Source organism: Delphinus delphis, chromosome 5 (genome assembly GCF_949987515.2).
Source record: "Delphinus delphis chromosome 5, mDelDel1.2, whole genome shotgun sequence".
NCBI lineage: Eukaryota > Metazoa > Chordata > Mammalia > Artiodactyla > Delphinidae > Delphinus > Delphinus delphis.
Window position 1 is genome coordinate 101,142,207 of NC_082687.1, and position 27,276 is coordinate 101,169,482.

The window sequence follows — 27,276 nt, forward strand, 5'->3', positions numbered from 1 at the left end:
AAGACTCTCCACTATGAAGCAGGGGCACATGCATTAAACTCCTGAGAAGAAAATCCACAGCCATAGCTACGAAGCCTCCTAGCGGCGATTCTTAGGGCTGGTCCCTGGGCCGGCAGCGTCAGCATCACATGGGAGCTGCTTAGGGAGGCAGGATCTCAGGCCCCACCTACTGAATCAGAAACTTGGGTGTTGGAGTCCAAGCACCTGGGTTTAAACAAGCTCTCCCAGTGACTATGATGCCCATTCAAGTTTGAGAACCGCAGCATCAAGCATCGTTATCAAGAGGGCAAGCTTTGGAGCTGGAGCAAGAGACCTCTGGGCCCAGCTCTCACTCTGCCCCTTCCCATTATGTAAATGAGATGGAGGGAAGACGATATAAGACAGGGACCCAGTGTGAGAGAGCGGGAGGGAGATGGGAGAGAATGTTGTCCCCACCTGGGAGAGATCCCTGCTTTGGAGACCAGGAAAATCAAAAATAAAGAAGACATAGCACCTGCCATCAAGATGCTCAGCCTCTTGTGGAGACAAACATAAAAAGGCATGTATAATAGATCACAAGATACTGTGCCACAGGTGGGACAGAAGCAGATGCAGGCCTGTGGGAGCCCAGCCAGGAGGCTAAGGAACGGAAGGGGGAGGGCTTTCCCAAGTCCACTTTCGAGAACGGAGCAAAGCCAAGGTTCACACTCCAAGTGCAAGTCTCTTTCTCCTCCATTCCTGATGGAGTTATTCCTAACAGTATCACTCACATTTCCCACATTCAGACCCTTCCCAATTCATCACCTCATGGACTATTGATTTTTCCCTGCTGTCACTAAGACCTGCAGCAATAGTTAACTCCAGAGGACAAGGTACAGGTGGCTGTCATTTCTCACATCCCAGCAGGCCACTCCTCAAGGAGACGGCCTCCCTGTTCTATTCCGTGCACAGGGAGGCCCCTGTGCCAGCCTTCCTGACCAGGCACACCTGAGGTCACAGCTCGTGCCGGACGGCCACAGCTGCTGGTCTTCTCTCGACTTCTCTGCAGCTGCCCTTGGTGTCTGCTCCCTCTGGACCCCTGTAGGAAGTGTCCTCCCAAAAGAGTTCACAAGCTTAGAGCTTTACAGAGGATGCTTTCAGAGGATGCATGCAATAGGGTGGTGTCCCGCCATCTTTCTGTGGTTGTCCACAAGGAGCTCCTATGCAGGAGATGCTCCGTAAACATTGCTGAAAGGAGGGGAGTACAAAGTGGGGAAGGAGGAAGAATAAAGTCAGGACCCAGCGGGACGCACCAGGATGCTGTGAGGTTGTACTACTCCCAGTGCCTGGCATAGACTGAATCCTGAAATAGATGATAAAAGAAACTTTTAACAGAGGGATAAGAATGGAAGAAGAGAGAGAAGACAGAACAAGCAGGGGAGAGACAGAGAGAGAGTGGAGGGGATGGTGGACTCAGGAGTTGCTCTGCCCACTGCAGCTAGAGTAGAACAGCAAGGCATCCTGCTCTGCTCCACTCACTCGTCTGCCGAATATCCATCAAACTGCCAAATAATTTTGTTTTCATCTTTCAACATTTGTCAGGAACACAGATAGCTTATACACAGGGATTACAGCTTACCAGACATGCTTTCTGTCCTCAAAAAACTTAAAATCTAGTTGAAGAAAGAAAAAACCCAAGTAAAATTTAAGATAAAATTTTTATAAGAAATTAATAACTCTACACTGCTTTTTAACTATACTAAGTATGCTATTAGAGCCAGCAGTGCTGCCGTAGGAGCTCAGAGGAGGGAAGGCCCAAGAGCCTTAGCACGGCAGGATGCTGAGGGGGTAGGAGTGGGGTTGGACCTCCCCCAGCCAAGAGGGTCATGGGGGGTTTGAGCTTTTTACGGTTCGGAATAATGCCAAACACTGTCAATGTTTCCCTCGGGATCGCTTCAGGGAGATGCATCCTCCTAAATATTTTTTTTGTAAAAACAAAATAGAACACAGGAGATTCTTAGAACTAGTCAAGGACATCTTTCACAAAAAATGAATCCATAACACTTCTACACTGTTGGTGGGAATGTAAATTGGTGCAGCCACTATGGAAAACTGTATGGAGGTTCCTTAAAAAACTAGAAATAGAACTACTATATGACCCAGCCATCGCACTCCTGGGCATATACCCAGAAAAGACAAAAACTCTCATTCAGAAAGATACAGGCACCCCAGTGCTCATCGCAGCACTATTTACAATAGTCAAGACACGGAAGCAACCTAAACGTCCATTGACAGATGAGTGGATAAAGAAGATGTGGTACATGTATACATTAGAATATTGTATGTTCATAAAAAAGAATGAAATAATGCCATTTGCAGAAACTTGGATGGACCTAGAGATACTAAGTGAAGTAAGTCAGAGAAAGACAAATATCATATGATATCACTTATATGTGGCATCTAAAAAAAATGATAAAATGAACATTTACAAAATAGAAATAGACCCACAGATATAGAAAACAAACATATGATTACCAAAGGGGAAGGAGGTGGAGGGATAAATTGGGAATTTGGGACTAGCAGATACATACTACTATATATAAAATAGATAAACAACAAGGACCTACTGTATAGCACAGGGAACTATATTCAATATCTTATAATAACCTAAAATAGAAAAGGATCTGAAAGAGAATATATATATAACTGAATCATTTTGCTGTACACCTGAATCATTATAAATCAACTATACTACAATTTAAAAAAGAATATTTCCATTACCCCTCCAAAAAGAGAATGAACCCACTTTTCACTTATTAAATATGAGTCTTGATCTGATTCCACCTTGGTGTGAATTTCATCTGCTTCAAAGGAATATGGAGTTGGGAGATGTTCTCCAACGTTGAATCTATAGTGAAAGTGAAGAACCTATTCCCAGGGGGATTTGTGTGGGAGGTGTGCACACCCGTGTATCAGGTTCCTAATGTGCTGGGCACGCTCCAGGCCTTGCTGGGGGAGGGTGAGTCTGTGTATAGACCCCGACAGGGACGGCGGTGTGGCTCAAGGCTGTCTTACTCGAGGGATGCCCTCTTACCTGCGCTTCCCTGCACCTGTGCACTTTGCCTTCATCCACTCATCCATCCTCTCCCTCATGCTCATTCAACAGCACGTTTTTGTGTACAAGCCATGTTCCAGGCACTGCCTTACGTACCTGGTCTCCCTTTTAGGAGTCGGGGGCCTGGTGTAGAAGGTTTGAGAAACGGCGTTGTGCTCTGTTCTGGTGATACAAGTGTGAGTTCCACCAGGCAGGTGCTAGGTGATCAGAAGAGAGCTTTGGTGGCCACGTGGGGAGGAAGAAAAACACCCAGTGTTGAGGGCTGTCACTACCTCTTACTAAGACTGTGACATCCCAGTCCTTCCCTTTCCACTCCATCATATGCGCTCCTGAATCACCTTCCTAACATGTGGCTCTGAGCATCCTTTATCCTCTGCCTTGCAAAGCTCCATGACACCTCGAGATTGACACAGTCCTTCCAGCTTATCCTTCAGGCTACCTACTCTCCAAGCTCACTGTGCATTTCCACACCTTAGCTCCCATGGCTCCCTGATGCAAACCCTACCCTTCCCTCAGAGAGGTGGAGAGAAAAGGGTGAGCCCTGCCATCAGACAGGCTGGATGGGAAGCATGACACCAGTGACTCCCCCATGAGATTGACCTGGGCCTCTGTCAATCCATGTGCAAAATGAAAAGGCCAGCTTGTGGTCCCATCCAGCATAAACATCACATCATAGCCCTAACACTGAGATAAAGATACTGTCCAACAAGAATTGCTAGGAAGTTTGGGTGAAATGATTTCTGTAAAGTGCACAATTCCCAACATGGAGTAGATAATGTTCAAAGAGCAGGAAGATGAGAATGAATTGAGAAACTTTACCTCCATTTTCATTTCTTTCTGGTTTATATTGAAAATGAGTTTACTGACTCTTAAAAAGATCAATCATCTTCCCCCAAATGAGAGAATTTTATTCTAGTCTTTTCCTTTCAGGGGCAGAGCTTAAAGTGAGGTATGGAGCTGAGCCAGTTAATCTTGGAGGTTTGAGAGGGGGGGATGAAATCACCCCAACCATTCCCCAAGGGTTTTGCTGCCACATTCTGGACCAGTGGCTGGTGCCTGGGGAGACCCAGAGGGGCCCACACACACCAGACTCAAGGATGTGATGAGGAATTAGTCTCCATGCCAGGAGCCTGACCCTGGAGACAGGACCAAGTCCCATCTCTATGGGACTGGAATAACACACCATCCAAACTCTGTTCCCATAGATAAGAGAACATGGGTGCACTCTGCCCATTCCACCAGATCAAGTTCTCCCAGGCAGCGAGGGTGGGGGGAGTTTAATTTAGTACCCTTTAAAAATTATTAAACCTTTTAAATTATTAAGAAGTATTAAAAATTCAAAATAATTTAGAAATTGAACATCTTCATTTAAAATGAGCCTTAAATATTGAAAACCACAAACCTCTGGAGGCCAGCTTTGTTCAGTTCATACTCCATGCCCACCACGTGGACGGCTGCCTGTCCAAGTAGAAATAGAGAGGGAGACCTGCTTCACTCAGGCCCAGATGCAGAAAGGAGCAAGCGGGTGGGAAGGGCAGAAGGATGGCTGCCAAGCTACACACCATCCAGCTGCAGCTCGTGCACATGTGGCCGTGTGATGGATGCTGTTGACTAAAGGAAGCCGGGGAGCATCTTTGTAATTCCCTGGCAAGAGGCAGCTTGCTAACACATGGGCCTTCCTTGAGCACTGAGAGAACACATCAAATCTCCAGCAAGTTTGCAAGCAGCATCTTTCATTAATCACCCTGGGCTGTCAGGCTGCAAAGAGTGTTAACACAGGAGCCTTTTCAGAGTGCCTGTCAGCTGCCGGTGTCGAGATATTGTCTGCACTCCAGCGAGACAGAGCCGTGGAGTCCGGCACGCCTCCCCAGACCCCTCCTTCCAGCCTCCCTCTCCGCTTTCAGGCTCAGCTGAAATAACAACATCGTTCCCTGCTCTGCCACTGCTTCCTCTGCTAATCCGTTTGGCTTGCAGTGACACACAGAGGGCCCTGGGGTGCACCGTCCCAGAGGATACGACATATGAATGAGCACCATCGCTCTGGGGCCCCGCCAAGAGGAGTCAGCAGATAAACCGCTTCCAGACAGCCTTACAATTAGGAGGAAGCTCCCAGACGCAGGGAACTCAGTGGGCTGAGTTGTTGCATCGGCTAGTAATTAATAAGGCCAGTCCCGGTGCTCAGTTGCTTGCTGTGCCACTTTAGACACGTCACTTCTCTATTCTAAGCTTTAGCTGCATCTGCAAAGTGGGGAAATCCCACCAGCCAGAACTGAGCCTTGCTTGTGCCTGAACAGGCATTTTTCCCTTCAGATCCACCCTTTTTAGCTGTCCAAAGACCTCAGTCCCACCTCCAAGAATCTGAAACTTGGAACCACGAATCGGACATTACCTCCAACACACTTTCAACGTTAGTGACCTTTGATTCTAAAACTCGGGTGAGGGGAAAAATAAATAAAATAAAAATAAAAGTCAGCTGAGGCCAAGGTCGGAAGGAGGATGCAATCCTAATTTAAAACCTGAAGTGTGTACATGTCAGTCCCAAACTCCCAATCTATCCCTCGCCCCCACTCTTCTCCCCTGGTAACCGTAAGTTCATCCTCTAAGTCTGTGAGTCTATTGATTTGTTGTAAATAAGTTCATTTGCAACATATTTTTTTAGATTCCACATATAAGCAATGTACATGTACATACTCTGTATTTAAAATAGATTAGTTCTAACAAGGAACTACTGTATAGCACAGGGAACTCTGCTCAATATTATGTAATGATCTAAATGGAAAAAGAATTTGAGAAGGAATAGATATCTGTATATATATAGCTGAATCACTTTGCTGTACACATGAAACTACTCTAACATTGTTAATCAACTATACTCCAATATAAAATAAAAAGTTAAGGAAAAAACAAACAAAACAATGATCTCAGGTCATCCAATGGAAAAGTACGGGCATTGTGATAGGGCGGACATGCTGAAGGAAAGGACAATGACTTTGAAATAACATAGACGAAGGTCAAGTGGTGGAAGCAGATTTAAAACTCAGTTCATGTCTAATCTTCAACATGATTCTGATATACGTCAATGGATTGAAAAATAAATCCTGGATGTATTGATGTGTCATGATAAAATGTGACAAAACAAAAACAAACAAACAAACAAACAAAAGCCCTGAAGCTCCTCCTAGGGTCCCGGGAAGAGGGTGCCTCGTATTCAAAGTCCCTGGGCTCAGGATTGCATCCTGCCTGCTCTGAGGCGCTGCTTTCTGTCCGTGGCCTGGCCTGCCCTGCCTGCATCAAGCTCCCTGTACACAGTCGCAGAAACATATCATTTCCATGTCACATGTCAGGAGCTGCAAGTCTGGGGAGTCTTTTGAGGCTCTAATCAAAGACCAAGATGTCAGGGAAGGGGCTGCGAGTGGAAAGTGTCAAAAGAGATCTCTCAGGACCCAGATAAATGATCTGCTCCTTCCTGACCGATTTACTGTTAATTTCTGCAGCATCTCAGGCAACTTGAAAGAGCGCCAAGAGCTAACCACAAAGCATCCCAGACGGCAGCTGCAAAATCCCTCCAAAGCATGACTCTCCACTGCCTGCAGGCAAGGGCCCCAGGAGGCAACAAGGATCTGCGGGTCCAACAGGCTGGTGGCAATTCTCTTGCTTCCCGTGGGACTGGGCAAGTCATGGAGCCCTCCGAGTCCTCTGTTTCCTCGTCTATAAACTTGGGACAGGGAGAGCTACCCAACAGAATCACTTTGAGTATTAACGTGGTGAGCAGAGAGCAACAGTCTGAGCTGGAAGTGGGACACGTGGGCTGTGATCTCCTGGTAACTATTATCTCCTAGTTTAACTATTCTGTGCCCGGTGTCGCAGCCACCAATGAGGCCTCATAAATATTTATACCTGGCGTGTGTTGTGATGCTCAATTAATTGCTCCCGTGACGCACTTTGAGAGCCTCAGAGGATAGGTGCCATGCAAAGGGATTATCAAAGGCACAAACCAGTAAGCTCACAGAAGCCGCATCCTTCTGAGCTTTCCATTGCCCCAGGGCTTTTCAGATCATTGCCCCAAATCTAGGGGAAATGTGCTTTCAAAATCACACTGTCCAAGGCGGGATGTGGCAGCCAGGAGAAGACCTCATTGGTCTTTCCAGATAACTTACCGAAGAAATGTAAACGGCCCAAAACCATTTGAAATAAATAATAGTTAATCTAACTAGGTATCAGGGAAGTGAAACAGATAAAATAAGGAATCAAGTAGCAAGTAGGAAAAGTTGTTTTAAATGGTCGTGGATTTAATGGTGGTAAGATATGTTGAGATGGTCACTTCACACTCTGTAGATAAGAATATAAATTCATTCAACCCATCCAGAAGGCACCTGAGTGATATGAAACAAGGGGCCTAGGAGACCCACATTATCATTATCAGACACCTTCATCGCAGTTGCATTTGATAGAGTCTCTCCATGGAAACACTCAGAGATCAGATTAAAAAGGATATCATGTTGCAGCAAAGGTACACACTGCAACATGATTTACAATTGTAAAAATGAGCAGGAACCTAATTTCCCTCTCCAAAAATCACACAGCTGATAAATACCATGTTTTCGAGTAACAAAGATCTGCAATGCATTTTTAACATCAGGAGCCTATACATTCTTTTATATTATTTTTAGACATCTGTATATTGAAATGCATGAAGACATCTTCATACACGCGTTCACATATGTGCCTGAGGCTCGCCAAAATATCACCTGTGGTGTTGACTGTTATTTTCTTCTCCATGCAGTTTTCTATGTTCTCTGTAATGAGATGTTCCTTTCGGTCTAGAACAGCACAAACATAAAGGAAGTGTCCCATAAGTTGATTTGTGATCTGCGTTTGATGACTACCCACTCCTCCGGGGAGGATGGTGAATCGCTTGCAACTGACGCTTACCTTGGTTCTCTTTTCTGTCCTAGGTCATGGCCTCGAATCCATAGTGTCACAGGTGAGTCAGGGCCCCCCAGACACCTAAGCAGTGGGAATGTTAGCAGGAGTCTGTTACTCTTCTTTCCATTCTTTTGTTTTTCTTTGGATAAAACTATTGGCCGGTTCAAGGTGACACTGGTGACTTAGGGTCTTTCCCTCTGGTGGCTCCCGGGCTGGAAGTGTGTGACATCCACAGCTTTGGAGGCTGGCAGACGGCGCGGGAATCCTGGCTCTCCATTTCTTAGCTGTGCAGCCTTGGATGAAGCACAGATCCCTGTGGGCCTCAGTTCCTTCAACTGCAAAATGGGTATAAGTCTGCCTGAATGCCAGTATTGTGGCTACCCATTAGTGTTCGTTCAACTAAACTGTACATAATGGGCTCCCCCCAAAATATGTGTTGAGTGAGTGAATGGGTCAGAAACCACATTTTATGCCTCTCCTGCATCTCTTTTCAGAGCCCAGTTCCTGTTACTAGACACAGAGTAAGACGCCACTAAAGTTTGAATAAACTATATACTTACTTTATAAAGTAAAGTAAAATAAAGTATACTCATATTGGAGTATTATTATATCAAGGAAAGTCCCATAGGACTAACTAGAAAACTGGTGGCTAGAAATAATGACTGGAATGAGACATAAAAAAAGAGAAATAGGGAGCTCCCTGACAGTCCAGTGGTTAAGACACTGCGCTTTCACTGCCACGGGCCTGGGTTCGATCCCTGGTGAGGGAATTAGGATCCCACAAGCTGTGTGGCACATAATAAAAGAGAGATAAATAAAAGAGAGAGAGAAATACAGGAAGTGTGCAAAGAAGCAATAGATGCATTGGGAGTGATGTCATCTGCAAATCAATTCACAGGATTCATTATAGCACATGTTGGAGGATATAAGCAGCCCCCAGCCACCCAGCGTGGCTTGCACAGCAGGGAGGAGAAGGAGGAAAAAGCAAAATCAATGCTGCAAGTAGGAATATAAATAAGAGACAAATGAGCACCCAGCTCTAATCCCTCTTGCAGAACGTGTTTTTCTTCTGAAGCTTCTCAGGTCCTAAGAAATGTTACATTCTCTCAAGGTAGATGTTTCCAAACTGTACTGAGTCCTTGGTGTCAAAAGTAGCCCCCCTCCAACTACTTGTCACCTCTCAGACCTTCCTACCATCCACTTAAAGTCTTGAGGGGACTGTAGAGAATTCTAAAGGGGATGGTGCTTGGAAATGAGGTTGCTAACCTGATTCGGTGACTGGTGAATTATATATGCGACCTGTACCCCTCCCCCTTTGGGCTCGTTCTCCACCTGCCTTAAGGTAGAAAAAAAAACTGACAGGTGGGATTCCATTTCATTAACAACATTCTAGAGACACAAGCAGGGAAAAGAAAACAAATCAAAACCCCCCAAAAGTCAACTGAGATAAAGCTGCCCAGACCTGCCCATAGGCACTCAGATCTGTACCCTGACAAAAATACTTAGCAAACCACACCACCCCAGCCTATGCAAGCTTAGGCACCAATGCCAGTGTCTACTACACTATAACAAAACGGATATAATTAAAGATGCACACGATGATTTGCATAAGAGACTGCTCATCGTGGTGCTATTTATAACATTCCCAGATACTTTAAAGTTGTTTGCAATTTTTTACCATGGGATTTGTTGAAAATGTGGTAGGGCATCTATATGAAAGAATACTACATAGCCATTAAAAATGATGACGTTGAAGCATATTCAGTGATGGGTATGTTATAGCATGCTATTATATGAAAGGGCAGGCAAGAAAACAGTGTGCATACATTTTGATCATATATACATAGATTATGTCATGTGTGTATGTGTTGTTAGTGATTTTCTGTAATCAAATATTTATAGTTGTTATCTTGGTATGGGGACGTTATAGTGATTTTTATTCTCCTCTTTTTTGCTTACCTGTACCTTATAATTTTTCTACAGCAGCATTTTTTTGTATACTAAAAACAATCTATCAAAAAAAAAATTCTCTAGGCCTGGAGAAGACAGACACATATTCAAACTTGGACAATCTGTCTGTCAATACCAACATCTTCTATGAAGTTGATATATAGAGAACAGGGTCGTGTTTTTCCATAAAATAAACTCGGGAGATTTTCTCCTTCCACTTAATAAAAAATGAAATTGAGAGGATAGCCCTATTTAGAAAGTGAGGCTTTCTGTCTTAAGTTACCACACACAATAAAAACTGATAAAGATGTATATTGGTTGACTCAGACAGACTAGAAATTTCATTTTGTCCAGGAACACTTGTTTTGTTTTGTTTTTTCCTAAGGAAATCAATCTTTTTTTTTTTTAATTTATTTATTTTATTTATTTATTTTTGGCTGTGTTGGGTCTTTGTTGCAGCGCACCAGCTTTCTCTAGTTGCGGCAAGCGGGGGCTACTCTTCGTTGCGGTGCACAGGCTTCTCATTGCTGTGGCTTCTCTTGTGGAGCACAGGCTCTAGGCATGCAGCTTCAGTAGTTGTGGCGCATGGGCTCAGTAGTTGTGGCTCGCGGGCTCTAGAGTGCAGGCTCAGTAGTTGTGGCACACGGATTTCATTGCTCTGCAGTATGTGGGATCTTCCCGGGCCAGGGCTCGAACCCATGTCCCCTGCATTGGCAGGCGGATTCTCAACCACTGTGCCAACAGGGAAGCCCAGGAAATCAATCTTAAACGTTGGTTTTTCCCACTTCTAAAAGAAAAATTAATACAATTTTAGGACTAGAGGGAGGAAAGGCGGGTATGGAATATGTGAGCATCCAGTGCCTCCTTCTGGCCATTTCTAGATAATTCAGTACCTGTGTTAATTTATCAGAGGCTGGTTCTCTCCAAGATGTTGAGGAAATTGGTGAACAGAAACAAATTGAAACGTTAACAGTTGAATTGCAGGGAAAAGGTGTCCACCCAGTTCTTATAAGCACAAGCCAGTACTCAAATCATCTAAGGTTGATATGCCCAAGGATTTACAATGTCTTCACAATTCATCATGTATCAGAATGACAGCAGTGAAAAATGCGTCTCATCAAGCCCACGCCAGGGTTTATGCTTTGGTAGAGCTATAGTGAGGCCAGAGAATCCTTACCTTTAACACGATAATTCTAATTCAGGTAGTTCTAGGACAGTCTTTTGAGAATCATTGGCTGAAGCAAAAACTTATATAGATAGGTGGATGAAAACTATCAAAGCTGTCTCCACCAAGAGGCAGCTGCCTTAACTATCACCGTTCATTCATCCATCCATCCATTCATTCAACCAATTGTGGTAGTTCCTTAATGTGACAGACACTCTAACCAGCTTTGGCCGCAAGCTTTTAAAAAAGGAAATAAAAATGAAAATCTCTGGGGACTCAGCTAGTCTGAAATTCTAAAACTGTGCTCTACAGATGAGGAAACTAAGAACTAGAAAAGGGAAGTGAATTTCCAAGAGCCATCTAGTGAGAACATTAAGCCTGTTCTCACAACTCCCAATACATGTTTCCCATGTAACTGTGAGTTTAGACTATTTGTGACTTGGAATTCACAGTTTATAATCTTCAGATCAAGAGACTGTGGTTCAGTGAATAAAACCAAAATTCCCAGAAGTGCTAGATGACTGAGCTGATAGATACATAGGTAGATAGATAGATAGACAGACAGATGATAGATGACAAAGTCAATATATAATAGATATATAACATACATACATTATATGTGTGTATATATATTCTATATCTCTATTTCTGTCTCTTTCTTTCCCTTCCTACTTCCCTCTTTTCTTCCCTTTTCTTTCTCTGCTCCCCTTGACTATACAAGTCATAGTCAAGGCTTATTGGACATCATAATCCTTTACTCAGAGACAGTGAAAATAACTCTAGGTAAATTCCTTCCTGCCTTTCCCTATAACCATGGATCGATGCCAAGCTGAAGATGTTCGAAAGTTTGGGAACTGCCAGGGTAAAGAGTGTAAACTATCCTACTCCACCATAGTGAGAGGAAGATCAGGCCAATGCCCTCCATCCCCAAATACTTTCAAGTTTTTAAAAGATAAAAATGGAGAAAGGCAGCATCTTGTAGAGGAAAGAACCAAGGGCTGTAAGTGTGGAGCTCAGAGTTTGTATACTGGTTCTCTCATGATACCAGCAAGCCCTAGGATCTGTGAATGAGAGAAAATGAAAAGAAACTAACATAACTTTGTGCCAGACCTTTTATAAACTTATCTAATTTAGTTGTAAGGTACAGATTTTATTATCCTTGCTGTATAGATCAGCTAAATGAAGCCCAAGTGAAGTTAGGGAACTTGTAAAGACACCAGTAGTGTAGAACTCAGATCCATCATAGCACACATGTTAAGTTAGGCACCAAATATTGTCAGCCTCGGTTTTCTCAGTCACTGAATCCCAGAGCTTCACGGCTAGAAGGGACCTCAGCTTGAAGAACCCTTCTGAAGAACTGACTGGTGCTCGTCAACACAGCTGAATGTTGGAAAAGGCACATACTTTGTTTGAAAATGGGCACTAAATAATGACCAAGATATAGATCTGAAGATCTAAAGATCTGGATTGAGTGAAAAAGATTTGGCCATGAAGTTGAACTTGAGAAGACATGAAACACAGAACACAGCAATTCCTTAGTGGCGCACTGAGCCAGGGAGTTACTTATATACGCTTCTCAACAGCTATTTGGGGTAGATACTCTTATTCCCACCCGGCTTACAAGCTTGCCTGAGGTCACACGGCCAGAAAGTGAAACGGCCAGGATTTGAACCTAGAACTTCTCATTCAGCTTCTGTGAAACATGTGTCCATGCCTTTGCTCAGAGGCTCTGCTACGTTATTGGTGAGCACCAAGACTGATTTAAAAAAAACATTTAAGGCTGCAAGACACTTTAAAAAAGAAATCGTGGGGCTGAAACATGACACATGTTTATGTATTTTTTTTATGTAAGTCAAGACCAGAGGCAAGCAGTCTAAGGCTGTTTGGCAACTCTTCTCCTCAGGGTCCTCAGAGACCCTGCCCCTCCTGCATCCCTCCCCGCCTCGAGTTGGCCTCCATACCATCGCCTAAAATAGTGATGTCTGCGCTCTGGGCTGCAGGAGGGATGAAGGGAAGGAAAAGAAGGAATGAAGGCTGCACAATAACTTCCCTCAAGAAAGTTTCCTGGAAATGGTGAGTTGATTTTCCACCTCTTCCATCAACCAAAACTTGAACTCATGCCCACATGAAGATTAGGACAGGTAATAAGGACTTACTCAAGGTGGCCATGTACCCAGCCAACCAGGAGGAGTTCTAGTACAGAGAAGCAAGGGAAAAATGGATATGCGGAGACACAATGGTCTCTGCTCTGGAGCACTTAGTGACGGGAAGTTGGGATTCACTGGCCTCTTGTTTTTTTCTACATTTTTATAAGTCCAGCTGGCAGCCTCTGGAATTGGAGGCAACCCTAACCCTCACCATTCCTCTCTCCCCCTGTGCCTCTCCCTCTGAAGTTTCATGACTGAAATGAAAGCAGAAGCGGGTTTCGCTTGGGGAACCTGTCTGGTTTAGAAATACAATCATCTGAAAGGCCTGTTAACTCATTTCCCTTCCTAGAGAAACAGAAAGTTCTAGAACTCTGCAGGCTTCCTACTTTTACCCTTCTTCTCACACCAAGGAAGCATATTCTCTTCATGGGACTAGTTCGGAATTTTCTTCACCTTTGCCTATCCCATGGCAATGGCACTTGGGTGCTCAGCCAGCTACCCTGCCCCTTTAAAGGTACTAAATGGGGACGTAGACAAGGCACCAACCTTGCACCTCCAGGGGCTTAAGTTCATGGAAGTGTTTATACGTGAAAATAGCCTGAGAGTCTCTCTTCCTCACTTTATTTAACTCACATGGCTCACCTTCCACTGGACAAGAGTGAGAGCTTCTATGTCACTAATTCTCAGACTTCTGAGACCAGAATAAGTATCACCATAGGAGCTTGTGTAAAAAGCAATTGATTTGTTCAGGGGCCCAAGTTTGCTTTCTTTCTTTCTTTTTTATAAAGCATCCAAGATGCCAATGGTCAGGGGACCTAAATTTGATGGGCATTGGTTGTACACCTTTGTCACACCTCTGCAGGCATGAGGTGTCCATGTTCACGACTAAAGTCTGGGGTAATTGCCTGTCAGTCAGGAAACCCCCCGAGCTTTACATGACACATATTCATCTTCACTTCCCCCTTAAAAATAACTGTTAGGGAAATGTTGCCTTTTGTAAAAAGATGTTTCCTTGAGGGTCACGCAGAAATCAGTTGTTCTCTGTGGCTGTTTTGTTCCAGAGGGCGATGAGGGACCCTCCACTGTCACAGCATCACCATCACTCTTCCAGGATGGTGATGTGGAAAGCTACTAAGCAGCTTCCCTCATCTTTCTAAAAAACGGCTCTCTCTAAGAAGCCAATCTATCCTTCAGTTCCAGGAAGACTCAAAGACTGGGAAGAATTTGGGGGACTGTTACTATGGTGAGGATCTGGGCCCAGCAAGAGGGAGCGCCAATATCAAGTTCGCTCAGCAAGGGAGGGGATCAGGTTCTACTGAAAGTTCTGTCGCTGGTTCCAAGCTCTGGGTGTTTCCACAGCCGACTGCTCATTTATTGTCACTTACCATACACAGGGTTACAGGAGTGATCAAGAGCCTGGAATCTCACCACTGCCTCAGGGGAGACAGGCACCACCGTCTGTAACTGTGTGATATATTCATTGGCTTGCTTTGTTCTTACATGCTAAGGAGAAGCTGAGCAGGGTGTATTCATCAAGGAGGACTAACATCTATAATGCAGAAACTACAAACGTTAGTAGTTTAATAAAATAAAGGTTTATTTCTTGCTCACATCACAATCCAATGTAAATTGAAGGAGGCCTTTTTCCAAACATTCATTTGGGATTCACTCTCTTTTTACCCAGTGGCTTCCATCACCCCTGAGGGCCTTGGGGTCCTCTGCCTCTGGCCAGCCACTGAGGCAGGAATGAGAGGTGGAGAGTCAAGCGGGCCAGCCTGGAGTGGAATCCGTCACACCTGCCTCATCCCAGTGTCCATAGCTCCATGCCAAGACCGCCCAGTGCAAGGGATGCCAGGAATTGTGCACCAGCCGAGCGCCCACAGGAAGAGGAAAGGGGGTTTGGTGAGCACACAGCATTCTCACCACTGCCAGGCGCCTGAGCTAGTGATGACGGGGGCTGGAAGGTGCTCTTTAATTTTTAGCTGAGATTGGTAGTCAGGGAGTGTCCTCCAGAGGAGATGACATTTCAGACACAGTATGATGGGTGAAAAGTATCCAGGCCTGGGCAGAGCTGAGGAGAGAACTTTCTGGACTCGGGGACACATGCGACATCTCTGAGGTAGATGTACTGGATGAACTTAAAAAGAGGCTGATATGGTTAGAGCTCAGAGGAGGAAGAAACTAGAAAGAGATGAGATCAGAGACAGGCCAGGCGGCAGGTTGGCCTCTGGGAGCAACGGCAGGGAATCTGGACTATGTTTCATGGGCCATGAATGACACGTGCTGATTTACAGTTTTAAAACTATGCTTTTAAAGTTGCATTTGCAGAACTCTGCATTGTTCATAACACAGGTAGGTACTGAGGGAGATAGAGATAAAAGATCATTCCTTCCCTATAGAAGGGCAGTGGACTTAAACAGCAAAGAAGTAATCAGACGCTGCTTCTTTTTATTTGCATAACGGTGAGTAAAACAGAAAATGACGGCTGTAACTGATTCAGTGAGATTACAGTGACCTGTAGTGGTCAGAAAGTGAAGCCCCAGGAGGATCTCAAAGTTTACTGAGCATTTTGGAAAACAAAATGGAGGAGGCAGGGACTCCAGGTGGAATCAACACGAGCAAAGACCCAGAAGTGGCACGCAGCATATTTGGGGAATCCAGGAGGGTCTCAGACTGCAATGCTGCTGAAAGAAGAGATCCTCACAGCTCTCCATGAGAATGTGGGTATAATGACTATGTTCAATGAAGCCAATATCCTAAAATGAAATGATATTGAACCCTGAATTAGACAGTGGAGCTGCTCTCCTAGATCACAAGTGCCAGAGCCGATCCCCAGTAAGTCTGTGCTCATTTGTGCCTGCCAGACCAGCTGGTGTTTAATGGGTGACATTATTAATTTAACTCAATTCATGAGAGAGTACAAATTGCTAAAGGGCTGGAAAACCTGTAGGTTTCTCTGCCAGGGATCTCACTATGGGTGTAATTGTGCTGGGACAGGGAGATGTTATTAGTGCCCCGGGGTAGTGTTTGCTGCTGGTCCTACCACCAGAATAGACTGTAACTGGTGGCAGGTGCAGACAGGATTCTCCTCCTCCTGGCTCATTATCTCAAGGAGATTAGCTCTGGCTTAACATTTCCCCCATGCACTGGTCCTAGGAAAATTCCATAGAACTGTGTTTCCACTGAGCCAAAGTTTCATTAATTTATACATTACACCCTACAGAAGACTTTAGCATGCTGGCACAAATTCACAGCTATTAATTTTGTATTTTGGTATGGGAAGAGAATTCAGGGTGAAAGGACAAAATTTAAGAACATGATGAAGCCAGACCAAAAGGTAGAAATACACATCATACCATGGTCCTCTGCACTATTTGGACGCAGGCTAGAGATTTGCCCTGAGAGTCTTAACAACTAAAGGAGGAAGGGATATGTGATCTCTTTTAAAATTGATGCTTTCCATTAAATCAAAGCAAAGAAGTGTGCAGCTTCTGGTCCTGAGACCTACTAGAAACTTCTCATATATGTGCTAATAAAGAGAAGATGATAAGAACATTTTCTGCCTACAATGTTCCCAAATTCAGACTAACAGCGTGAAATTATACTGCAATTTAGGAAAATGAAGTGTATGAGGAAGCAAAAAAACCTGCAGGTCATGTGAGCAATTCTTTGGTGGTTTTGCATAATCTGAGGGTAAAATGTAAAACATCGAGCACTGAGTACACCAGATGACCTTCTGGCAATCTTTCATAGAACAAGTCCAAGGGAGGAAGTTGAGTGTCAAGAAACATCTGCTGAACATTTATTCATCAAACTCCTATCAAGAACTCATTTGGGGCTTCCCTGGTGGCGCAGTGGTTGAGAGTCCGCCTGCCGATGCAGCGGACACGGGTTCGTGCTCCGGTCCGGGAAGATCCCACATGCCGCGGAGCGGCTGGGCCCGTGAGCCATGGCCGCTGAGCCTGCGCGTCCGGAGCCTGTGCTCTGCAACGGGAGCGGCCACAACAGTGAGAGGCCCGCGTACCGCAAAAAAAAAAAAAAGAACTGATTTGGTCAAGAGGGCCCTGCACCTCAAGCCAGGGATAGATGAATAAGTAGATATGGCCCCTACTCTTAAAATATGTAGAGTCTGTTCAAGAAAACAATATGTGGACAGATTATTGCAAATGCAATGTGTGCCAGAGGGCAAGGGGAAACACATGTGGTCATTGGCTGAGATGCTGCTGAGTCATCACTTTGGGTGCTACTGATTGGGGGGCAGCGTTCCTTCTAACATTGTTTCTCTTTCAACGAGAAGGTTAGCTTGCTGTGGAAAGGCTTCTTAGTCGGGAATTGATTCTCTTTCCTCCTTTTCCATCGCCCCTGTTATGTAAGAGCAGCTGATAGAATGAGAAGCATGGAAATGTGCACTTCATTTTGAGCAATTACAGTCAAGAAAAATTAATTGAAATGAGCACAAGATTTCTGGAGAAAAACAAGGGCCCAGTCTTCCCAATGTTTTGCAATAACATTTTGGTCTCTTTTTGTTGGCAGGCCAGTACCAGACTATTAATGAGCCTCTTCTTGACGGCGTAAGTCAGCTGCTTTCCTTACCTATTTTGTCAGTGTTTGATATTTACAAAGTAAGTGGCTTTTATCAAGGTACTTAGTGAATTTAAAACAACTAAACTTTTCCAAATGGCATAATTCCCTGGCAGAGAAAACTGTGTTTCAGTTCTTGGGTAGAAAACTGTATTCCTACAATATATGTAAATCAAATCATCATGCTGTATGTCTTAAACTTATACAGTGATGTATGTCAATTATTTCTCAGTAAAACTGGAAAAATAAATAAATATTGAGGCATTAATATAGAGAAAGGGAAAAACATTACATTTCCATTCCTCAACTATACAATAAAGACAAAAATTAACTCACAATGGCCATTGTGAAGATTGAATAAGGTGAAAATACCAACACATGGTGCTGGCAAGTGTGTGATGAGAAAATCACTTCCTAAAACTCATGGTGAAATTTTAAATTGCAAGAAACTCTTTGGAAAGCAATTTCATAATATTAACTAACAAATATAAAAGTGTCCATTTTCTTAGGCCCCATAATTCTATGGTTGGGAATTTAAATTAAAGAATTAAGCTAAAATTTGGATTAATATTTAAATACTCATTTATATTTTATAATATATTTTAAATGGCAACACACTAGGATCATGCTAAATATTCAATAATAGAAGAATCATTGAATGTATTATGATATATTCATATTATGAAGTCATTAATAATATTTACAAAGAAGTTTAATGACAAGAAAATTTTAATTTTATAACATGAAATCAGATATCTAATACTATAAATAATTTGTTATATTATATTATATTATAATTTTATAATATATAATTATATATAATATAATATATAATTATAACTATATATAATTATATATATTATATTATTAATTATAATTTACATAATTTGAATACTTTTAACTAACCTATCTATAGATGATAAATGGGATAGATAGAAATGATAGAGATAGATAGATGATAAATAGATAGATAGATAGACAGGATTTACCTGTAAAATCATTGGTTCTTTACTATTTGAAAGACTTCTTTAAGAATTTGGATTTCTCTGGTGGCACAGTGGTTAAGAATCCACCTGCCAATGCAAGGGACATGGGTTCGAGCCCTGGTTTGGGAAGATTCCACATGCCTTGGAGCAACTAAGCCTGTGCGCCACAACTACTGAGCCCATGTGCCACAACTACTGAAGCCCACATGCCTAGAGCCCATGCTCCGCAACAAGAGAAGCCACTTCAATAAGCCCACGCATGACAACAAAGAGTAGCCCCTGCTCACCTCAACTAGAGAAAGCCCGCACGCAGCAACAAAGACCCAATACAGCCAAAAATAAAAATAAATAAATAAATAAGTTTAAAAAAAAATTAAATTAAAGCTATGGCTCTTCATCCCAGGACACACACTCACACACACATACACACGATGAATCAATCAGTCACAAAATAGTTTATAAAGTATAAGGCTTATATATACTGAGCTTTTAGTAAGAACCCTGATAGTGACAGTAGACAGATACTAGATAGGTTAACAGATAAATAGATGTAATGCATTATATTTAAAATAAAACTCTGTCCCTTTCTCTTTCTGGAAAAAAAAAAAAACAAAATATTTATATTTGGTCCTGGGGACAAGTTTCTGAGGGTCTGATGTAGATTCTCTTCAGACCTGGAGCAGTGGTTGCTGTTCCTGCTGGCGTCCCTTTGTGCCCTGAGCCCATGAAGTCTAGCAAGGTGACAGGACTAAAGATGGGCTCTGTCTCACATCTCCAGTTCTTCCAGCAGGTCCAAGGCTTTCCCAAAGAGACTATGCTCTGAGGAGTCTTGGTTGCCATAATAGTATAAAAATGATGTCCTTGCAAAAATGTCTATCTGTCAAATCCCAAAGGAGTCAAATACTGGTGCTTCAACTCAGAGCTCACTTCTGTGTGCAGTTCTGGAGGAGAACAGCCCAGTCACCTCACTCACTTTGCCAGGTCAATTGTGAAAACTCCTGGAGTGCACCTCCCAGCATCTTTGCTTTGCCATGGGCACTCAGCTCCGCTGATACTCAGCACGTCAACTAGAGAGAAGGGATCTAACATGTCCTGAGCTCCTGTCATGGGCAGGCACCAAAGTAGAACCTTTATATACAATTTGCTCAATTAATCTCTGACTGCAACCAAATAAGGTAACTTTAGCCTTCTCCAATTTACAGACTGAAGTAAGGGAGGTTAAGTAACCTCCCCAAGGTCATAAAGTGGACTCACAGTTTAGATCTAGGATAGGATGACTCCATCTTGGATCCATGCTAACACTAAGCAGACCAATCTCACCTGGTTTCCCATCCAAGAACTCCCAGTCTGATCCCTGCTTACCTCCTGAGACCTGACCAAGTAGGCAGGGTTTCAGGACTATAATGACCCGTTGCTGGGGGCACAGCATGAGCACAAATATGCAAATGTTTCTACTCCAACTTTGTGTTCAGTGACGTAATCTTTTTCCTTTGGGTCACCAAGCTCTCCCCTTCTAACCTGTTCCTGCTCTTAAATCACTATGTCGCTCCCTGGTCTCCTGCACCTGAACTCCTTACGTTTGATAAACGGGCCCTTCAAAACTTCCCTAATTCCTCTGTTCATGTAAGACTCAAGCCTTGCTTTCCATAGGAAGCACTTGGGAAAATCAAGGGCTAGCACATTGAAAGTCAAAATTGTTGTCTTCAGTGGGTCCATCTCCTTCTTCATGCTGTCCCATGAAGAACAGATTTACTAAATTGCACTCTATACCTCTTCATTGAATGAGCAGAGTTGCCTTGAGCCGAAGTGGAGCCCAAAATGTCCTCCAGATAGGGGCCTGGTGAGGTTCCCCCATGCTATTGCTTACCTGGAAAGCAGACTCATCCTGTAACTAGTCTTTACTTTTACCAAACTGCTTTGATAGAGTGATGATAAAAAAAAGACATACACTTGGAAGCTTGGGACTACAAAAGCACTTGTCTAAATATATTTCAGAATGAGAATAATGCCGACCTAGAATTTAAACTCAAGCCTATCTAATTCCAGGTTCCTACACTATAGTAAAATCACCTCATAGATATTTCTGCTTATACAATGAAATAGAGTACAGAAAGCACCTAACACATATAAAGTACTTAACAAATGTTAGAGAGACTTTAAAGGGAGGAGAACAAACCATGATTGGTGACCTTCTCTTATCTCAAGCTTTTTTTAATAGTAGTTGTTATTACAGTAGCAGTCATAATAATATTTACAACTAGTGCTTAGTGAGTGCTGACCATCGGGTATTTTGCTAAAAATTTTACATTCATGATCTCAGTTAAGACACTTCTGGTTGAGTATGATGTTAACTGTGGGTTTGTCATATATGGCCTTTATTATGTTAAGGTATATGCCTCCTATACTCATTTTATTCAGTTTTTTCATAAACAGATGTTGAAACTTGTCAAACTTTTATGCATCTATTGAAGTCAATATGTGATTTTTTTATCCTTCATTTGGTTAATGTGGTGTATCGTGTTGATTGATTTGCAGATTGAACTATCCTTGCATCCTTGGAATAAATCTCATTTGATCGTGGTGTATGATCCTAATGTATTGTTGTATTTGATTTGCTTATTTTTTCTTTAATATCTTTATTGGAGTATAATTGCTTTACAATGGTGTGTTAGTTTCTGCTTTATAACAAAGTGAATCAGCTATACATATACATATATCCCCATATCTCCTCTCTCTTGCGTCTTCCTCCAAAACTCCCGATCCCACCCCTCTAGGTGGACACAGAGCACCGTGGCTGCTTCCCACTAGCTATCTATTTTACATTTGGTAGTGTATATATGTCCATGCCACTCTCTCACTTCATCCCAGCTTACCCTTCCCCCTCCACATGTCCTCAAGTCCATTCTCTACATCTGCGTCTTTATTCCTGTCCTGCCCCTATGTTCTTCAGAACCTTTTACTTTTTTTTAGATTTCATATATATGTGTTAGCATATGGTATTTGTTTTCTCTTTCTGACTTACCTTCACTCTGTATGACAGACTCGAGGTCTATCCACCTCACTACAAATAACTCAATTTCCTTTCTTTTTATGGCTGAGTAATATTCCATTGTATATATGTGCCATATCTTCTTTATTCACTCACCTGTTGATGGACACGTAGGTTGCTTCCATGTCCTGGCTATTGTAAATAGAGCTGCAATGAACACTGTGGTACATGACTCTTTTTCAAGTATGGTTTTCTCAGGGTATATGCCCAGTAGTGGCATTGCTGGGTCATATGGTAGTTCTGTTTTTAGTTTTGTAAGGAACATCCATAGTGGTTGTATCAATTTAAATTCCCACCAACAGTGCAAGGGGGGTTCCCTTTTCTCCACACTCTATCCAGAATTTATTGTTTGTACATATTTTCATGATGCGATTCTGACTGGTGTGAGGTGATAACTCATTGTAGTTTTGACTTGCATTTCTCTAATGATTAGTGATGTTGAGCATCCTTTCATGTGTTTGCTGTCAATCTGTGTATCTTCTTTGGAGAAATGTCTATTTAGGTCTTCTGCCCATTTTTGGATTGGGTTGTTTGTTTTTTTTTATATTGAGCTGCACGAGCTGCTTGTAAATCTTGGACATTAATCCTTTGTCAGTTGCTTCATTTGCAAATATTTTCTCCCATTCTGAGGGTTGTCTTTTCGTCTTTTTATGGTTTCCTTTGCTGTGCAAAAGCTTTTAAATTTCATTAGATCCCATTTGTTTATTTTCATTTTTATTTCTATTTCTCTAGGAGGTGGGTCAAAAAGGATCTTGCTGTGATTTATGTCATAGAATGTTCTGCCTATGTTTTACTCTAAGAGTTTTATAGTGTCTGGCCTTATATTTAGGTCTTGAATCCATTTTGAGTTTACTTTTCTGTATGGTGTTAGGGGGTGTTCTAATGTCATTATTTTACAAGAGGCTGTCCACTTTTCCCGGCACCACTTATTGAAAAACCTGTCTTTTTTCCATTGTATATTCTTGCTTCCTTTATCAGAAATAAGGTGACCATATGTGTCAGGGTTTATCTCTGGGCTTTCTATCCTGTTCCTTTGATCTATATTTGTGTTTTTGTGCCAATACCATAAGTCTTGATTACTGTAACTTTGTAGTATAGTCTGAAGTCTGGGAGCCTGATTCCTCCAGCTCTGTTTTTCTTTCTCAAGATTGCTTTGGCTATTTGAGGTCTTTGTGTTTCCATACAAATTGTGAAAATTTTCATTCTAGTTCTGTGAAAATTGCCATTGGTAGTTTGACAGGGATTGCACTGAATCTGTAGATTGCTTTGGGTATTATAGTCATTTTCACAATGTTGATTCTTCCAATCCAAGAACATGGTATATCTCTCTATCTGTTTGTATCGTCTTTAATTTCTTTCATCAGTGTCTTATAGTTTTCTGCATACAGGTCTTTGTCTCCTTAGGTAGATTTATTCCTAGCTATTTTATTGTTTTTGTTGCAGTGGTAAATGGGAGTGTTTCCTTAATTTCTCTTTCAGATTTTTCATCATTAGTGTATAGGAATGCAAGAGATTTCTGTGCATTAATTTTTATCCCGCTACTTTACCAAATTCATTGATTAGCTCTAGTAGTTTTCCGGTAGCATCTTTAGGATTCTCTATGTATAGTATCATGTCATCTGCAAACAGTGACAGCTTTACTTCTTTTCCAGTTTGGATTCCTTTTATTTCTTTTTCTTCTCTGACTGCTGTGGTTAAAACTTCCAAAACAATGTTGAATAATAGTGGTGAGAGTGAAAAACCTTGTCTTGTTCCTGATCTTAGAGGAAATGTTTTCAGTTTTTCACCATTGAGAATGATGTTGGCTGTGGGTTTGTCATATATGGCCTTTACTATGTTGAGGTAACATCCCTCTATACCGACTTTCTGGAGAGTTTTTATCATAAATCAGTGTTATATTTTGTTGAAAGCTTTTTCTGCATCTATTGAGATGATCATGTGATTTTTCTCCTTCAATTTGTTAATATGGTATATCACATTGATTGATTTGCATATATTGAAGGATCCTTGCATTCCTGGGATAAACCCCACTTCATCATGGTGTATGATCCTTTTAATATGTTGCTGGATTCTGTTTGCTAGTATTCTGTTACGGATTTTTGTATCTATGTTCATCAGTTGTATTGGCCTGTAGTTTTCTTTCTTTGTGACATCTTTGTCTGGTTTTGGTATCAGGGTGATGGTGGCCTCATAGAATGAGTTTGATACTGTTCTTCCCTGTGCTATATTTTGGAAGAGTTTGAGAAGTATAAGTGTTAGCTCTTCTCTAAATGTTTGACAGAATTTGCCTGTGAAGCCATCTGGTCCTGGGCTTTTGTTTGTCAGAAGATTTTTAATCACAGTCTCAATTTCAGTGCTTGTGATTGGTCTGTTTATATTCTCTATATCTTCCTGCTTCAGCCTCAGAAGGTTGTGCTTTTCTAAGAATTTGTCCATTTCTTCCAGGTTGTCCATTTTATTAGCATATAGTTGCTTGTTGTAATCTCTCATGATCCTTTGTATTTCTGCAGTGTCAGTTGTTACATCTCCTTTTTCATTTCTAAATCTATTGATTTGTGTCTTCTCCCTTTTTTTCTTGATAAGTCTGGCTAGTGGTTTATCAATTATGTTTATCTTCTCAAAGAAACAGCTTTTAGTTTTATTGATCTTTGCTATTGTTTCCTTCATTTCTTTTTCATTTATTTCTGATCTGATTTTTATGATGTCTTTCCTTCTGCTAACTTTGGAGGGTTTTTTGTTCTACTTTGTCTAATTGCTTTTGGTGTAAGGTTAGGTTGTTCATTTGAGATGTTTCTTGCTTCTTAAGGTAGGATTGTATTGCTATAAACTTCCCTCTTAGAACTGCCTTTGCTGCATCCCATAGGTTTTCAGTCATCGTGTTTTCATTGTCTTTTGTTTCTAGGTATTTTTTTATTTCCTCTTTGATTTCTTCAGTGATCTCTTGGTTATTTAGGAGTTTTCCTACACATTTTTTCCTGTAATTGATATCTACTCTCATAACGTTGTGGTCAGAAAAGATGCTTGACATGATTTCAATTGTCTTAAATTTACCAAGGCTTGATTTGTGACACAAGATAGATCTATCCTGGAGAATGTTCCATGAGCACCTGAGAAGAAAGTGTATTCTGTTATTTTTGGATGGAATGTCCTTTAAATATCAATTAAGTCCATCTTGTTTAATGTATCATTTAAAGCTTGTGTTTCCTTATTTATTTTCATTTTGGGTGATGTGTCCATTGGTGAAAGTGGCATGTTAAAGTCCCCTACTATGATTGTGTTACTGTCGATTTCCCCTTGTATGGCTGTTAGCATTTGCCTTACATATTGATGTGCACCTATGTTGGGTTCATAAATATTTACAATTGTTATATTGTCTTCTTGGATTGATCCCTTGATCATTATGTAGTGGCCTTCTTTGTCCCTTGTAATAGTCTTTATTTTAAAGTCAGTTTTGTCTGATATGAAAATTGCTACTCCAGTTTTCTTTTGATTTCCATTTGCATGCAATAACTTTTTCCATCCCCTCACTTTCAGTCTGTATGTGTCCCTAGGCCTGAAGTGGGTCTCTTGTAGACAGCATATATACGGATCTTGTTTTTATATCCATTCAGCCAGTCTGTGTCTTTTGGTTGGAGCATTTAATCCATTTACATTTAAGGTAGTTATCAATATGTATGTTCCTATTACCATTTTCTTAACTTTTTTGGTTTTGTTATTGTAGGTCTTTTCCTTCTCTTGTGTTTCCTGCCTAGAGAAGTTCCTTTAGCATTTGTTATAAAGCTGGTTTGGTGGTGCTGAATTCTCTTAACTTTTGCTTGTCTGTAAAGGTTTTAATTTCTCCATCAAATTTGAGTGAGATCCTTGCTGGGTGGAGTAATCTTGGTTGTAGGTTTTTCCCTTTCATCACTTTAAATATATCCTGTCACTCCCTTCTGGCTTGCAGAGTTTCTGCTGAAAGATCAGCTGTTAACCTGATGGGGATTCCCTTGTGTGTTATTAGTTGTTTTTCCCTTTCTGCTTTTAATATTTTTCTTTGTATTTAATTTTTGATAGTTTGATTAATATGTGTCTTGGCATGTTTCTCCTTGGATTTATCCTGTATGGGACTCCCTGTGCTTCCTGGACTTTTGACTATTTCCTTTCCCATATTAGGGAAGTTTTCAACTATAATCTCTTCAAATATTTTCTCAGACCCTTTTTTTTTCTCTTCTTCTTCTGGGACCCCTATAATTCGAATGTTTGTGCGTTTAATGTTGTCCCAGAGGTCTCTGATACTGTCCTCAATTCTTTTCATTCTTTTTTCTTTATTCTGTTCTGTGGCAGTCATTTCCACTATTTTATCTTCCAGGTCTCTTATCCATTCTTCTGCCTCAGGTATTCTGCTATTGATTCCATCTAGAGAATTTTTAATTTCATTTATTGTGTTGTTCATCATTATTTGTTTGCTCTTTAGTTCTTCTAGGTCCTTGGTAAACGTTTATTGTATTTTCTCCATTCTATTTCCAAGATTTTGGATCATCTTTACTATCATTACTCTGTACTCTTTGTCAGGTAGACTGACTATTTCCTCTTCATTTGTTTGCTCTGGTGGGTTTTTATCTTGCTCCTTCATCTGCTGTGTGTTTCTCTGTCTTCTCATTTTGCTTATCTTACTGTGTTTGGGGTCTCCTTTTCGCAGGCTGCAGGTTTGTAGTTCCCATTGTTTTTGGTGTCTGCCCCCAGTGGCTGAGGTTGGTTCAGTGGGTTGTGTAGGCTTCCTGGTGGTGGGGATTGGTGCCTGTGTTCTGGTGGATGAGGCTGGATCTTGTCTTTCTGGTGGGCAGGACCCCGTCTGGTGGTGTGTTTTGGGGTGTCTTTGACCTTAATATGATTTTAGGCAGCCTCTCTACTAATGGGTGGGGTTGCGTTCCTGTCTTGCTAGTTTTTTTGGCATAGGCTGTCCAACACTGTAACTTGCTGCTCGTTGAGTGGAGTTGGGTCTTAGCATTGAGATGGAGATCTCTGGGAGCGCTTTTGCCATTTGATATTACATGGAGCCGTGAGGTCTCTGGTGGAACAATGTCCTGAACTCAGCTCTCCCACCTCAGAGGCTCAGGCCTGACACCTGGCCAGAGCATCAAGACCCTGTCAGCCACATGGCTCAGAAGAAAAGGGAGAAAGAAAGAAAAGAAAGAAAGAGAGAAAGAAAGAAAGAAAGAAAGAAAGAAAGAAAGAAAGAAAGAAAGAAAGAAAGAAAGAAAGAAAGAAAGAAGGAAAGAAAGAAGAAAGAAAGAAAGAAAGGGGAAGGGAGGGAGGGAGGAAGGAAGGAAGGAAGGAAGAAAGAAGAAAGAATGAAAGAAGGAAAGGAAGGAAGGAAGGAAGAAAGAAAGAAAGAAAGAAAGAAAATATAATAAAATACA

General features: G+C 41.8%; 1 protein-coding gene across 1 annotated transcript in view; it reads left to right on the forward strand.

Moving 5' to 3' along the window:
• Positions 1-11,927: 11,927 nt before the first annotated feature.
• The window catches only part of CLNK (cytokine dependent hematopoietic cell linker), an 85,492-nt gene continuing 70,143 nt past the window's right edge, over positions 11,928-27,276 (forward strand). The window contains exons 1-2 of the mRNA XM_060013188.1: positions 11,928-11,976; positions 17,795-17,883. Coding sequence (XP_059869171.1) covers positions 11,928-11,976; positions 17,795-17,883 — 138 coding nt within the window. The remainder of the gene's footprint in view (positions 11,977-17,794; positions 17,884-27,276) is intronic.